Raw genomic sequence first — 17098 nt, forward strand, 5'->3', positions numbered from 1 at the left:
TAAATAGCTCTATCCCAGGGAAGCAGTTCTTTACGATGTGTGTTAGTTTAACTGATTGATTGTATGAAAGAGTGAATGAGAGCAAGTTGATTGACAAGTCAACAGCAGACTGGTGCCGTGTCATAGAAATAAGATGTCGATCATTCGAGTTGAGGTCCAGGGTAGCAATTGTACAGTTAGAGCCTACAGAGCTCTGTGTATCACTTCTCTTTCTTTAGTCCAGAGTCAGCATTGGTGACAGGGGAAGGTGGGGGGTGGCTACACTGATCCATTTCCTGTCCCCTCCTGGGGCTCTAATTGAAAAATTTGGGTGGCCCTGTTGTTTGTTTTGGTGGAATGTGGTAGGCTGCGTTTTTTCTTTTTTTTCTTTTTCTCTTTAGAATTTCCTGAGTGACGCTGCTCCGTAGACCTCGGGGTGAATCAAGTGATGGGGGCTGGGCTAGACTTTGTTTGTAGTGGCACTTTTTGCTTACCCCTTTTTGCTTTCTGCCCCACCTGGCATTACCCAGCCTACACACAGAGCTTGCTGGGCCACTGGTCTTCACTCTGGGGTTTCTGTGACCTTGTCAGATCTAGACAGGCAATGGGGCTGTGGCCCCGTGAAAACAAACATGACATAAGTTCTGTCAACTCTTTTTTTTTTTTAATAATTTTTTTTACGCATTTTAATACAAAATGAATAGGTCAATGATTATTTGTTAGCTTGGTAATCAATTTTGTTGCCTGCAACTAGAGCTGGGAGATATGAGATTTTTTTCATATCACGATATGTTTTTTTCCTTTCAGGCAATAACGATATCTATCACGATATAAGCCAAATAACTATATTTGTAAGATTTAAATGTGCCGTTGCTCACAAGTAAAATGTGAAATAATCAGCAGCTTGTTTTTATTTAAATATTTATTTCCCATAATAAGTTCAACAGGGTAGATGTACTTAAGGAACATGAGACTTTTTCAGATAAATAAAGGCAAATATTGCAAACTACACAAAAGGCAGCCGCTAAAGCGTTTAAGTTTCAAAATAGAACAAATGAAACAGACTAAATTGTCAATTCCACTTAGAAACAAAATATTAATTCTAAAAATAAATCTTAGTTTGTTTTACAGAAGAACAGACAAAATTGACTAACTTTTGTCAATATCAAATAAACTGAGAACTAAAAGGAAATTCTCAATCTGTCCTTGTTGTATAGCTTAGCTTTTCAAACAGTTTTAACAGTTACTTTAGTCTGACAAAAGCCGAATGACGAATTAGCGCTTCCAGTCAGAGACCGAGGCTACGTCCACACGTACACGGGTATTTTTGAAAACGGAGATTTTCCGTTTTCGTTTTAAAAAATAATCCCGTCCGCACATAAAGGCAGAAATGAAGGAAAACGCTGCTATGAACATGCCAAAGCAACAGGTGGCACTAGATTCCTAACCGTGCAGAAATGTTGGCCAATCAGAAGTCTAGAAGCCTCGGTGGGAAAAAGTAAACAAAGCTGGGGCATAGAAGCAGAACCGAGTCGTATGTGTGGAGGGACTAACTGTGTGTATATGTAAGCATTTAAACACTGCAGAGAGTAGAATTAACAGTAACAGTATTGTAGAAATTCATTTCACCGAAACAATAACGTGGCGCACAGTGTGACGTCAAAAAATGCGCACACCTTTGACGCTGCGTGCAAACGCATAGAAAAATCTGCGTTTTCAAAAATACCCGGGTACGTGTGGACGTAGCGCATGCACCAGTTTATTGTATTTCCAGACTTGCTTTCGGCACAATTTACAGTGCACGCTACTCTGTTTTTTGTCAGACTTGAAATAGCCGAAATACCTTCACACTACGGAACTTCTATGGCTCTTCCGTTCGACAATCTCTCCGGCATTGGAACCATCATCTGTTTTCTCTTCGGTAACCTTCGGTCACGCTCGGTTGATTTTTCTAGTTGGCACACTCATTTCCTCCATTACCCGGGCGGTACGGTGGCTGGCTGCTTCCCAAACAAATACACATGTGCGGCTTGGCACTTGTGCTGTACGTAACAAGTCACGTGACGTGACGCTGCGGCTGTGATTGGTTCGGCTCTGCTCTACATAATTTGGATTGGCTGTTCTTTTTTTTTTTCTTTTTTTCTTTTTAAGAGGACAAGAGCAGCGAGGTCTATCGCGATAGTTTAATTTTTCTATCGAGAAAAAGTTATATCGCGATACATATCGTTATCGTTCTATCGCCCAGCTCTACCTGCAACTTTTTATTTGGACTTTAATATATATTAGCTCTATGCTGATTGTTTGAGATTTTAATTTATTTTAGACTGAAATGATATAAACTCTTCTTAAACATCATATGAGACTGCAACAGAGGTGAGTAACATTATTCTCTAGAAGGCAGATAAAATCCCAAAGGCTCTCTTATTGGAGAAGTGAACTGAAACCTGTTTACAGGTTACAATTGTATCATAAAAAACCCAAACACTCAACAATGTATGAACATTTAAATGACCTAAAATCATGCCAGTTGTCTGACATGTACACCAACACAAATCACAGATGAAACACTGGAATCACGTCATTCAGACTCGCTGCCGTCATTCACCTCAAGATTGCTTGCTATATTGCTGCTTTGTTGATTTGTTTATTTTATGAGGTTTATTTTACCTCTTTCTTTTTTTTTTAAACTAGTACCAGCAGTCACCAAGTGTAGTAAAAGTAAAGTAAAATAAATGTTAGCTGCCCTGTATAATTGGTCAGTTTGGGGGTTTGTTTTGTTTGTTTGTTTTGTTTTTTGACAATACACTCCCCAGCTATTCTGACAAACGGGGTAAAACGTTTAATGTGAGTTATGATTTGGCGAAAAATATAACTTATTATTATTATTATTAGTAGTATTAGATTAGCTGCATGATTTTATAAAATGAAGTCTTCCATCAGTATTCACAATATAATAGAGAAATATATATTCAGTTAAACATGGATTATCATCACAACATCATTTGCCCTAAATTCAAATACAAGAATGATGACTCAAAAATAGGAAATTGGTTTTAAAGAGTAAATATTGCATTTTTGGGACAAAACATTAGACTTATTTTATTTATTACATTAAATGAAATGCTACTATTTTGGGGAAAAATACCCTAAATTGCACTCTTTGAAAATTGCTTAAGTGGATTTTGTTTTTAATCATGAATTGGCTTTGAAATCAAGTAATTGTTCAGCGTTGTTCTGTGGTACTAAAATAAATATTTGGGTTGTTTATAAGACAAAATATAGGTTTAAAACTTGAGCATAGGGAAATAGTGATAGACGTATATCAATATTCATATGCTAGACCAGGGATGTCAAACATAAGACCTGGGGGGAAGAATCCGGCAAAGACTCCAGTCCCACCCGCTGGACGGCTTTGGGAAATATGATGGAGGGAGTAAATTTGTGGACTTTTAACTATATTTGTATAATTTTTACAGCTTTTCCTGCTGATAATGACTTCCCCACAGCCATTCATAGTACACCAAAGTAGTCAAATAATAAACAAGTAAATGGCAAAAAAGTTCATGTTTTTCACTGTGTACAGAGATTTCAGTCTAAAAAGTATTCTTTATAAATACACTTTTACTGTAATTTTACACATTTTCATGTAGAAAAACTGAGGTGTGCTGTTGCAATTGCACTTCTCTATCTTATGTTAACCTATCTCAGGGATTAAATGTTCAGTTAGACATCTGTACACTGACAAAAAGGGTAGTTTCACTCATCTAGCCCATTTAAGATCAAAATGTGTGGGGCAGTCTGTTGTCCTCGAGGTAAAAATGAGTTTGACTGTATCCCTGTGCTAGACAGACCGAGTGTAAATTCAACACAATATTGGCAGCTTTGTGAAGCATTAGACATAGTAAATGACTTGATGGTGTAAACCTTAATAATTAATTACATGCCCACCAAAGTGTTTTAGTGTAAGCAGCGGTCTTTGTATAACTCCTGGTAGTATATGAGTGGATGTTTCTCACGCTGGTGATGTGTTGTTTTTAAATGTGAAAAAGCTGGGGCAGCAGTGTTATAACCTGGCTTATGAAGGTTCAAACTGCTCAGTTTCGCCTTGTCATTGGGCAGAGCCGCCTGTCTCCAGCCTGTTAATCCTCTGAAAACATTGTCTTGCATTTGCAGGCCTATACTTCATGTTTGTGTTTATTAGTACAGGATTTTTATATGGGAAATTGGGGACTCTGCTTCATTAGGCATAACTTAGTAAAGCACTTGAGACTGACAAACAAATAAACAGATAGCCCTAAAGATAACAGACCCTGTAGGCAGACATCATGATGCTTGGCCAGTGAACCAGAAGCACACATCTGATCATTTTCTCTCCTCCTCTGTCACGGAAAAGTCTCCGTAAGGGCTGAGACTGGCTGCTCGCAGTAGAAGTGCTGACTCATTATCAAAATGACTGGTCAGTAGTTCCAGCATTTGTTGGAATTTGGTCCCTTTCTGGCTTTGAGCTGCATGGCCATATCTACACCTTAGAGGTATGCAGTAGCCTGGGTGTGAGCAAACACCGAGGAGGTTTTTTTCAGACTCCACCCAGGCTGTGTGATCAGGCCAGTCATCTCAAGCTGGGTGATGTTTGGCCGGCTCTGTGCATTCAGGGGAGTGGGGGGGGAGAATCTTTGATGGAATCTGGTGTTTGGGTTACGTTAGATACACAGCGTGAAATGGTGAATGTGTGTCTGGAAGAGGTACCGAGCCACTAGAACAGCCTGTTAGATTTTCTAATGATTGGGGGGGGGGGCTTTGAGTGTGATGAGCTGTCTAAATGGGTCCCTTTGTGCCCACTAAACCTATCACACTCTTCCTTTGACACACACATTCACACACCAATCACTGCCATATGTGGATCACCTTTAAATACTCAGTAGCTAATTATCTGCGGTATAAACGCTGTAGTCATGACATGTGTTCATATGCCTGGTCAGATACCATAGATGGTCACCCATGGTAGACATAACTGTTCTGCCATATATCAATAGCAGTTATGTCTAAAGCCTAAGATTTTGGGGGGCATTTCCTGGAAGACTATTGGGAGTACATTGATTCCATTTTCACCAAAGACAAAAAAATTGGAGAGAAATGTTTGGGGTCTGATATGGAGCTAATCATTTAAATTAAAAACTCATCATATTCAGCTATTATTTGGTTTCCTTTATCTAGTGGTTGTATTTCAATTCATAATAATAAAATAATGAAAATGTCTGGGATGGACTCATATATCGGCCTCGTTTAGTGATATTGGCATATCTTCAAATAATTTTTTTGGGTACTGGTACCGGATATCCCCTCCAAATTATTTTTAATATCTATATTAGCCCAGAATTTTGCAGTCATTTGTAAAAATGTTCATACCAGTCATTCAGACGTGAATTAGATGGTTTTACATTCATTTGTTTGTGTAAACCAGTACCACCAGTGAAAAATCCAAATATCACAGAAAAGCTACAAATCCTCACATGTCTGTTTTCTGTTTTATATTTGCCTTAAAACAACTTCCTGTTTTTTACCTGTATTGTTTATTTGTGTGTGTGTGTGTGTGTGTGTGTGTGTATATATATATATATATATATATATATATATATATATATATATATATATATATACACATCATTTACAGGTTAAGCTGATTTGTAGTTGGTCATTTTTTTATGTTTTAATTGAACACAATAAAAACAGACAATGGAGCACTTAACAAAAAACTGAAGTACAGTGAAACTATGTCAGTTGAGAAATTCTTCTGTTTTTCGAGTCTGTCAGACTGATTCTTTACATTTTGAGCTCATTACAGCTACACATCAGTTCTAAGGTTCTAGTGACATCAGATGATGGTTTATGAATCCATTTTAATGGATTCTTTTTTTCCTAGTACCTTATTTGAAGTAACAGTAAAGTGTAGTCAACATGAGTTGGACTGTTTATGCTTTTAACTGTAATTATGTTAAAACCAGAAACATTCTGCAACAATATTCTTTTATATAATTCTTTAACTGTTATACATTTGATCATAATATATAATAAACCCGATTTAATCCTGTTTGAAAAATACTGGAAATAGTAACATACTTGCTGGTAGCCTGTTGATTTAATGCATCAGATCAGAACGTGCACTCAATAAAAAATATCCACATCAAATGTTCAATTTATATGCAAGACATTCCATTGGGATTCTAAAATGTATATCTTTTCTGGGGTTTTTTGTTGTTGTTTTTTGTTGGATCAAAAAATGTTACAATGAAATGGTTTTATCTGACAAAACTATTTTAGAGATTTAATGGAAAGTCTTTCATTTGTGTCTGCATTTTCCAGCGCTGAGCCAAGGAAGGGTGGTCACTTGTTAGTGGTTCTGCAAAAAGATCCTAAACCTTGAAGTTCCACAGCTTCCATACAGATTAGAGCCAACCCTGCTGTTTGTTAGTGAGCCTCCAAGGAAAACAAACCTGCCTTTTAAGTACTAGAGAGAGAAGGGTTGGAGTTGGTGGTATTGAAGGCGGGGAGGAGGTCATGGTTGGAGGAGACTTGAGCAGGACGAAAGAGGCTAAATCTGTTAATGTATCATCATTGTTTGTTGGCCTCACTTGTTAGAATTAAGTGGGGTATCATCTTAAGGATCTTAATGCCCCCTAGAGGCTGATACCTCTGCAAGTCTTGCAGAAAATGTTGCCTGCCTCATAAGTTTCCAGTTGGAGATTAAGATTTTGTTTTTCTTTTCATGCTACTTTAAGGAAAATCCATTCACAGTGAAGCCTCTGCCTGTATGAAGTTATAGTTTCTATTACCTTGTTTGCAGTTTATTTGTAGTGGTGCATGACATGAGACTTGTGCAGAGGTCTCCGTAGTTTCTGTGTGACTCTGTGCATCGCATGTGTGTGCGTGCACGCTGCTGTTATAGAGAGGGGTCTGGGCAGTGTTCCCGTGTCCATGCACAGCCCCCAGAGTAAAGTAAACACAGCGGCTCTTTTCTCATCCAAGCCGTCAGCAGGCTCTCCCCAGGCCCGCGCCAGAGACCACACACCCAGACCACACACACACATGCACGCACGCACACACACACACACACACACACACACACGAGCTGCATGGACCTCTTTGCAGATCCTTCCACACACTTGCATACGCAGAGACCACACAACACCAGCTCGGGCCCCTCGCACGCAACCTAGCTGAGCTGTCATTCTGCCCAGTGTGTGTGTGTGTGTGTGTGTGTGTGTGTGTGTGTGGGGCCAGGCTATCTGTGTGTTTGTGCACGTGTATTTCCAAGATTAGTGGGGAAAGGATAGAAACACTCCTGAATGCAAAATTAGAATTATAGAAAATAAAGAGCTCTGTCCTCTGCACCCTTGCTGCTCCCACTCTAAACATGTGGGATTGATGATGGATATACCAAGCTCTTGTTTTAGACCTGTTAACCTCTTATCATCTGCATGTCACACCCATAGCCCCTCCATTTCCTCTGACAAGCACAGGGCAGCAGCAACAACATGAGGTAAATCCCGCTGGAGGTTTTATGTTAACTGTTCGATGTCAGGGTAATTGGGGACAGGGGCTGTAGTGTGCATGTGTGTGTGTGTGTGTCAGTGGGGTGAGATGAGGTTGCTTTGTGCTCCTGTATTTTTGCTTTTTCATGAGCCATTTTTTAAATATAGTTTCCTTAAACTCTAGTGCTACATGTCCAATATTCAGCAACTGTTGAGTTGTGAGGTGCATGTGATTAGTTCTGCTTTGATGCGTCTCAACCGTAATTGCTGCTACAGAATATGTATAGACATTAATTTAGGTTAGTGATTATTATTATTATTATTATTATTATTATTATTATTATTATTACAGGAAGTTTCACAACTTTTTAATGCTACATGGGCATTTTCCTGAGTTGGCACAGAATATTTTGCTGTTCAATATAGGACTGTCACCATGTCAGATTTTTACTCTTAAGTTATTGTGTTTGAAAAAGTAAAAGTGCTTGGATGTTGCAAAACGGTCATTACTTTACTAAACCTCATCAATTATACATTTATTAACAATGATTGATAATAATAAATAATATTAAGAATGTTATCATATGTGCATTACTGACACTGGCTATCATCAGTACACACATGAAGCACATGTTGAAAGAAAGGTTTATTTGCACTCACCATGTCAAATCAAAAGCTATTGTGAATGTAGATATAACTAATGATAATTGATAAATATGTCTTTAGTTGAATTAAATTCAACTAAATGAATAATAAAATTAAGTTAGTTGAATTTTATTATGTAATCTTTTAAAAGAAAGCAACTTGATTGGGTATCTTCAGCATACATATCAATAGCATATTATTATTATTTTAGGATGGTTTTAGATTTTCAGATTTGAATAAAGAAGTTTGCACACTTTAGATTTAGTTAACTAAATAATTTCATGTAAAAGATAAAGAATTTTCTATTGTTATTCACCCCTCCAGTCATAACCATAAATAAATATCTAATCTTGTTCAATAAGATATTAATAATAATACCTAAAAAAAAAATAAAAATTGTTTTCACAAAAAACTCAAAAGCACAGAATTATTGTGACATTAATAATGCTGTGAGTCAGACTGATCTATAACTGGTTATTGTGTCTCAACTATTTTGCATATTAATGAGAACTTTAAATACAAGTGAAAAAAAGTTTGTGAGAGTCTGTAACCTGTACAAAAGCATACAAAAAGAACAGTTAAATTAAGATAAGCACAAGCTGCACCCATAAATGTAGTTTATGGTTCCTGATGTAGGGTCTCTGCCTTTTTTGGCCCCGTGCCAGGATTATGTGTGAATATTTATTCGTGTTTTTATTATTAGTATTATTATTATTAAATTTAACTTATCTTATTATCTTGCTATTCTTGATAAACTGAGGTGAAAAAAAATCAGCTTTAAAACTTTAAAGAAGTTAGAAATGGGATTAAAAAACAGGCAGATGTTATTTTATGTAGGCTAACAGAATAAAGTAAATGCTGGAAGTGGGAAATCATCATCTTGTGTCTAACAACTAATAGTTAGCGTTATAGTCATAGATAGAGTTAAATTATTTGAGTGCAGTATTAAATCCTAGCGAATCCCAGCCCACTGCCCCTTGGTGTTTCAGGGCTAACAACTTTTCTGTTGGAAACCTTGTGTCATATGTGGAGCCTGCTGCAGGTGTTGAAAGTTTCACTTTTTTGTTGTAGTCTTTATAACAAGCAGAGTAACCAAATGTTGTGCTCTGTCGATTTTTATTTCCTTGACTTTAAGAGCCTCTGTTCATTCTTGGAAGTCTAACTTGTACACCTACAACTAATTATTGGCCATATAACTGTGCAAAGGGTTACCAGCATGAACACACTGAAGGTCCAGTCCGTGTGAACTCCTGAATTGTTTGTGGAGAACGTGTTTTGGCTGCCGAGCAAAAGGGCGGAAGCCTTTCTCAAGCTGTTTCAGAGAGTCTTGACTGGTCAGCCTTTTTGAGACCTGGCAGTAATTTATTAGCAAACATCTGTGCTGCTGAAATACATCCTTTCATATTTTTTTTCCGTCATTTGGAACCTTTCCTTGTCTTCCTTTACTCAGGCCCAACATGAACTGATTTGCATGGGTGCTCCTTCTTTGGTGCCATAATCTGTTCAGCATTGTGTGGGCTTATGTGGAATGATTGGGGAGGCCAGGTTTATTTATCCTGTTCTGTGAGGTTTACATTCTTCCTTTCCTCCCTGCTCTCTGTCTGCTCCTTCATTCTTGGCTAGCGTCTCTATTTTTCCTATTATCTGAGAGATAACTGCTGCAATGCATACATTGTTTGGAGAAGTTCAGGGTGGAAAATGAACCCTAGCTGCCAGCCAAAATGTTACTCATATTTTGCCAACTCTAGTCAGTACTAAATAACATAATATTGAGCTGCCTGGAAATTTAGTAAGAAATGTTTGGGGAATTTCAGAAAAAAAAAAAGCTTACATTTTTTGTTATTAGGATAATGTTTTTACATTCATTTGCTATGGTTCTATGTTGACATACAAAGATGTTTTTCTTCCCCTGATCTTCAGATTCATGCTGGGAATGCTTGTACACTGCAGTCGTTTGACAATACTTTGCCCAGTCGTGGGGCAGTAATTATTTTGTATTATAAATGGTAAATATTTTCAGTCAGTTTAAATCAATATGTTATGCTTTAAATATGTCAAAATGATAGCGGATTGCTTTTACTGTACATTACAAGCTGACAAGCTTTAAATGGTTTTTATGATGAATAAACAGTGGTTAAAAAAAACAGAAAGGTGTCAGACTAACAGTAGAAAATCAGGCAAAAAAAATCACGTTTTTACTTTAACACTGTTTTCGTTTGAACTAATTAACTGATTGTCCAAACCTCTGTTTAATGTTCGGTCTGTAGGCTGCTTCATTGATTTTTACACAGATTGCTCTGTCAGTGTGCAGCGTTCCGTGTTACTGACCTCATTCTGTTGTGTATGCCTCGCTTTCTTTTGCCATGTCCAGGTGCTGATTGACCCAGATTACCTGTTCACCTCAGGTCACCATGTCTCGAGCCCGGCAGCCCCCGCTCGTCACGGGCATATCGCCCAAAGAAGGTGCAGCCTGGACCAAAGTCACGATCCGTGGAGAGAACCTGGGCACGGGCCCAGCCGACCTCATCGGTAATCCATTTTCTAACCGCATAGCTAACCACACTGTCTGTCCTGTACTGTGTAACATAAATGTCTGTTACACAGTATTGATATTTTTATGGGGAGTGACATCCATATTTAACTTGGTCCTGTTTTGCATGCGAATTATCCATATTTCTTTTGTTTTTTTTCCATACTCAAATGTGCACATATGTATTTCTACAAATGAATATAATACAGAAATATACAGTTTATCAACATTTTTAGATCTGTACACAGAACTGTCTACACAAGATATCAACACATTAACTAATTAATTAACAGGAATGAAAATAAAACTATAAATAATGAATGATGACTTATTTTCATATGTTTATTTACTATTTGTATTACTATGTGGTTCACTGAGAGAAAGTTGCTGGTTTGAATATTTTGTAATTGTCACTTGCATTCGCTTCTTTTATTGATGTGGCCCCAATCCCTATTTTTAAAGCAGCTGCTGTAGAGTTTTTTTTTTCATTATTTAGTATGTAAAACAGGAACTATACCTGGTTTTTTTTTCTGCTCTGGAATAAGAAATTCATGACCAGTTCACAACAGTTTCATAAGTTTAGCACAGAGCTGTTTAAACTTTACTCATTTAATCCCCAAATATGCAATCAATATTGTATCAAATTTTTAACACATGTGAGTAACACTCAACTGTTAATTTCTGACAAATATTGAAAGCATTGAAAAATATGGAAAAATAGAAGTCTTTCCAAAAGTAGACCAACACTGTTCATAAAGTCCTTAAAATATAATACCTACTTTCATTTTTGTTGCAGTTGTAATCACAGTTTCTTGTACTGTAAATTCTTTATACATTTAGAATGACCTTTACTTTTTTCACACAAACACACATATGGAAATTCTCCATTAAAAAAGTCCAAATTCGCCAGATAAACTTTGACTTTTGACTTTTGTTTTGCTTTTTGTGTGACTGATTACTCTCAAAAAACATTTTGCTGCGATCACTTTACAAATCTAGCATACACTAATGTGAAAATTAGTTTTCACGTTATTTTTCATTAAACAAAAAACATAATTCCACAGCTATACAGGTGGGCTACCACCATCTTGTTGTCATCACACTGATATCCTACTTCTGTGATTTTACTGGAGGTGAGGAAAGGAGGGGGCAGTCCAGAAGACTCACACACTTGGCAAGCCGTGAACTGGCCAGTGATAGAGGTCTATTTCTAACCATGAATGCCCCAGGGCCTGGAATTATACAATTAGATATGCACAAATGTGTGTGAGTGCTTATGTATTCAAACAAAGTGGCCAGTAGAGAACAGAGGCAGGAAATGGGGCTCTAATGGGCATATTATTCACGGTTTTATGGGCTATTTGTTGATCGGCTCTTGTGGGCTTTTGTAACGTTTGATTATACACACGTGAAGCTTTCTGAATCCCCTCAGCTGGAAATATCAAACTAATCCTTGTGTATTCCTTCTAGTGCCTAAATAGTATTAGTTAGGGGTTTTAAAAAAGGATGACAGATGCAGGGGCATAGTGCACATTGTGAAAGTAATGAGCCACTTAGCACTGAAGTGGCACTCATTAGCTTAAAGGAGCTGAGTGAGAGGAAGGAAGATCAAGGCCACCCACACCCATCGCAACCCCAACTTGAACTTTGACCCCGGGTGACTAAACTCGCTGATAGACGTCAGAGCTGCCTAAAGTGAGCTCCTCTTGTTTTAGATTGTGTGTCTGCGTGTGCTGCAGTTTGTTTGTTTGCACTGTCACTGCATGTCTGTATCTTTCACTCCTTCCACCTTTTCCCTCTCCCTTCCATCTCAGGCCTGTCCATCTGCGGTCACAACTGTCTGCTGACAGCCGAGTGGATGTCGGCCAGCAAAATAGTGTGCCGCGTGGGACCTGCCAAAGACGACAAAGGAGAGATCATCGTCACCACCAAGTCCGGAGGTCTCGGCACCTCTACGGTCTCTTTTAAACTAATAAGGCCAGAGAGGATTGGTAAGATTGAGATATCACCCTCATGGCATTTGTTATGTGCTAGCCTGGACAAAAGGAGCTGATGCAAGTTTAAACAAGGGCTACAGCTAATGATTATTTACATTAGTTTAGCATTAAATTCTCTTTATTCATTGTGTTTCTCTTCTTGTATATAAAATGTTATAAGATATTCAACATTTGGGTTATTTAGCCACAAATGGCACGCTAAAGCATTTGAGTAAAGCAAAAAACAACCTTAAATGGAGAAAAATGAGTGACCTGAGGGAGAGGACATTAAAAAATAGCCATAACTGAAAAAAACATAATAATAATTTTGATAAAACAATTAATGATTTTTAAGAAAAAGAATAGGACTAACTGGGCATGTGTGATTCTCTAAAGCCAGCCACACATCAGTGATGTTTTTTAGATGAACTCACATTGTTTATTTAACTTGAAACATTCTGACCAGAAACTGATGAAAAGGCACAGGCACGTGTGATTGGCTGAAGTCGACCACACATCAGCGATGTTGCTCAAATGTGCAGACTGTGTTTATTCTTTTGGCTGTAAAGTTGGCATTAGCGTTTAACTAAGGCCGGCCATGTTCGTCAGTTTTTCATACCCCAAAAGAATGTATGTTTTCAACACATGCTTTGTGCCATGTATATGTTGCATGTTTTTAGTGAAGTTGCAAAGTTTTGAGTCACTATAAATTCCTTGACAAGAGCCTCCAAGTGTACTGTGTAATTAATTAGGTCAGGTACTGTATCTTCAGAGTACAGTGGTCAGAATTTGTACTAAATTTAAGTTAAAATAATTTACAACAGAAAAATAAATGCATATTTGTCGTGCATTTGCATGTTTGAGTCACTGTCTGTGTGTGTGTGAGTACATCTGTAGTATGGAGGATATCTCGGTCACAGCGTCTCGCCTGTCCTGTCCGCAGGTATCCTAGATCAGTCTGCAGTATGGGTGGATGAATTAACCTTCAGGACAGACCGCAACAAAGGAATCTCTCCGCTGTCACTGCGCCCCAGCAACCCCCTGGGCATCGACATAGACAAGTATGAACCAAGAGCGTACAAATACACACGCAGAAAAATGGCTCGGCACAATCCCACCTCCATAAACACAAGTGCTCCAGCCATTGAGTCATGGTTTACATCCCTAAACAGAAACAAACTCTCCCCATATGCCAGCGTTTGAAATATTATGCCAGCACAGCAATGGCTGAACAGCCTCTAACCGCTCACACAGGCAGTGGAAACACAATAATTGTGTATAAAGCAGACAGGATGGCGATAAAGAGATAAAAGCTAAGGCAGCAAACCCGCACATTTGTAGAGCGCCTGAGAGCAGCGAACATGCTGCTGCCTCCCACGTGCCTGGCAGGGAATACACAAGTTGTAATGTATAGTTTGTGTTGTCATGTTCTGGCATTTCTAGCTTAGTGTTTGTTTGGTTTAGGGGCCGGGGGCAAGTGACCGCTCATGGTCAGGAGCAAGACCCCCATAAACAGGCTGTAGCATTCACTTGCTCCTAGGGATGCATTAAGCAGGCACTATGTGAAGCATACAAGAGTCTCTTTGATTTTAATATACAAACACGCTATCGCTATCTGTGTCCCAGCAGTTGCTCTTAATTTGTGACACAAAGGCACTCAGAAGGTAGAGATGTTTTTGTTCATCATAAAGCATCACCCTGTTGTCTGTCTGGTCTGTGTGTTTGTGTACATTTTTGTGTAGTGACGTCCCTGGAAGGTTACTCAGCTGGGCTGTTTGCACCAGCTGTTCATAACGTAATGCTTGGACTAGTTAAAACTTCCAAGTGTTTGAACAACTTCAGACAGATTGAGCATTAAATGGTTACACTCACTGAATATTAACTGTTTGTTATGTGTGCTGTATTTCCTACCAGGGGTACAATGCTTGGGTAATACCTGTTAATATCCAAGCTTATAAAAAGCTACCTGTGGAGCATTACAAAGACCAGTAAATTAGGGGTTCACCAGCTTTGTTGACTGAGCATCTTGTCAACATATTGTCAAATATAACATTTAGTGTTGTCAGTGGTGATATTTCAAGGTTTACTAACAAAGTTGGCCCTAGCTAAATGTTCAAAGGCAACTTGATGAGGAGCTGAAAAACTGCTTGTTTAGTGTTTGCTTGCCACAAAAGATGGAGAAGTTACAAAGACAAAATAAAAGAAAATGGTGTCGGCATCTGTATGTGGTCAGATTCCTGCATACTTAAATATTAGCATTAATAGCAGAAGTAAATTTTATCATTACAGGATGAGCACGGTTTATCACAAGTTGAAGCCAGAGCTGCTGCAATCCATGCTCCGAGTGGAATCAAGCAGGCTAGGAAGTAATTCAGTTTTATGTAGATGCCATGCCCGTTCACAGCAAAAGTCCTCTCTTTATGAGAGATAAAATTTCCCAAGCCATCATACAGGCCCCCAATGAGCAATGGATGGTGCGAAGGGAAAAACCCAGATTTACAGGAAGAAGGCTCCAGCTGAACTAATAAAAGAGGTGCATATAAGGACAGCAAACATGACAAAACATCAACTACAGCAGAGAATAGGAAAAAATTACAAGACATGCAAAAGAGGCATGTATATTAGATTTAAATAGGTGCATAATGATAGCAACACTGGTGTGTGTGTGTGTGTGTGTGTGTGTGTGTGTGTGTGTGTGTGTGTGTGTGTGTGTGCGCGCGCGTGTGTGTGTGTGTGTGTGTGTGTGTGTGTGTGTGTGTGTGTGTGCGCGTGCGTGCGTGCGAGTACGTCACGGAGTGTGTTCTTTTACATGGATTTTGTGTTTCTGTTACTTAAATGCTGCACTGTTTATGTGGGTTTTGTACATATGTGTGACTGCAGAGTGGGTGGTGGTGGTGGTGGTGGTGGGGAGGGGTTTAGTTTGTGTAGGCCACAGGTCATTAGTAAAGATCAAGCTTCCTTAATGAGTACTGGGTCCTCCAGGGGGAACCAGGCGTCACACACTGCACTTCCCACGCCAAGCTCTCCCAGCCACAGTACATCCCCGCCAGATACTGCCCCCTGCTGGAGAACTTGATCTCCCACACGTCACTTTTAAAAATGACTTCAATTGTTTTACGAAAGTCTGCTCACACACAGTTTACTATAAAAACATTTATACGGGTATTTTCTTTATTTTAATTCCACCACAGTTTTTACTCTGTTCTTTTGTTTTATTTAACTGTCGAGTTTTATCGTCATCTTTTTTCTCTCGGTCTTCTTTCAGAGGCAAAATCACACCTAAAGATTTGGAGCTGACATTTCCAGGAATGAGTGCAGACTTCACCAGTGAGAACTTCTCTGCGACCTGGTACCTCATAGAAAACCATGCAGGCTCCAGGTACACAAGCTCCTACTTTGTCACTCATGTTAAGCTACCATCTCTCATAACTAACAATATGAAAGAGGAAAGGAAAATAGAAAAACAAGCAGTAAAATATCTCTACCTTTCACAGAGGTCCACCAAAAATTGAAGCTCATATTTTCTTTAACTCAGTTACTTCGACACAAGACAGGAGCTTACAGCGTAATACATAAGGTGCATCAGTAAAACTCACACTAATACTGGTATAAGAGCAAACTCAAGGCTCGTATATCATTTTCAGCAACTGCTGCTGGTTTGTTGTGCCTCTTTGACTGAACTCATCCAATATTACTCCTTGCCAGTAGGTGTGATTAGTGCTGCTATGATCTTATGACTTTACTAACTACTGACCTGGATAAAATAATCAGAGGGCCACACATTACTAACACTAGTATGTTAACAGCTAATTTAAAAGATGGTTGCAGGTTACAAGGAAAAATATAACATTCCAGTGTAACAATCTGATCATTATGAATGAATTGAGTTAAGTAGCAGTTCAGGCTGGATTTAGGTTGTCTGCAGGCTAGTCCCAGACGCCATCATGTTTGACAATTAGCTGAAACAATTCAAATATTCCTGTATAAATCAGTGCAGTAATAAATATCTGATAGTCAGATGATAATAATCATAATTTGTCACCATATAGTGCAATCTAAGGGATGGCAATGAATAAACTGAAAAATGTACACATGGGCTGAATCTGAAGTCATTCACTATTTACTATATAGTCAGTTTTGTTAAATAAGTTTAATGTACTGTTTATCACAAAATTGCATAACTGTCTTTTCTCTTACTGATCATAACCTGTTACGTTCTAATTGTGTGACAGTAACAACATAATTATTATAGAGAAAATTACCTAAGAAGATGCAAAAGTGGGGTGGGTTGTTTGTTTTTAATTTTACAGATGAGATCACCACAGAGTAATTTACATAAATAGGTAGTAGCCAGTAATAAATGATTTTGTTTTGTGCCATTGAAATGAGGTTATATTTTCTTCACTAAGTTTCTATATGAAGACAGGGCAGCCTGCTGA

General features: G+C 38.4%; 1 protein-coding gene across 2 annotated transcripts in view; it reads left to right on the plus strand.

Moving 5' to 3' along the window:
- Window positions 1-17098, plus strand: part of exoc2 (exocyst complex component 2) — a 51901-nt gene that overhangs the window by 2079 nt on the left and 32724 nt on the right. The window contains exons 1-5 of one of the 2 annotated variants that reach the window (XM_076875621.1): window positions 7435-7516; window positions 10525-10682; window positions 12498-12674; window positions 13603-13720; window positions 15925-16038. In XM_076875621.1, coding sequence (XP_076731736.1) covers window positions 10565-10682; window positions 12498-12674; window positions 13603-13720; window positions 15925-16038 — 527 coding nt within the window. In that variant the 5' untranslated portion in view covers window positions 7435-7516; window positions 10525-10564. Of the gene's footprint in view, window positions 1-7434; window positions 7517-10524; window positions 10683-12497; window positions 12675-13602; window positions 13721-15924; window positions 16039-17098 lie in introns of those variants that run through there. The other variant, XM_004571759.2, reaches the window with a different exon arrangement.

The sequence above is a fragment of the Maylandia zebra genome, linkage group LG17 (assembly GCF_041146795.1).
Source record: "Maylandia zebra isolate NMK-2024a linkage group LG17, Mzebra_GT3a, whole genome shotgun sequence".
NCBI classification, from domain to species: Eukaryota; Metazoa; Chordata; class Actinopteri; order Cichliformes; family Cichlidae; genus Maylandia; species Maylandia zebra.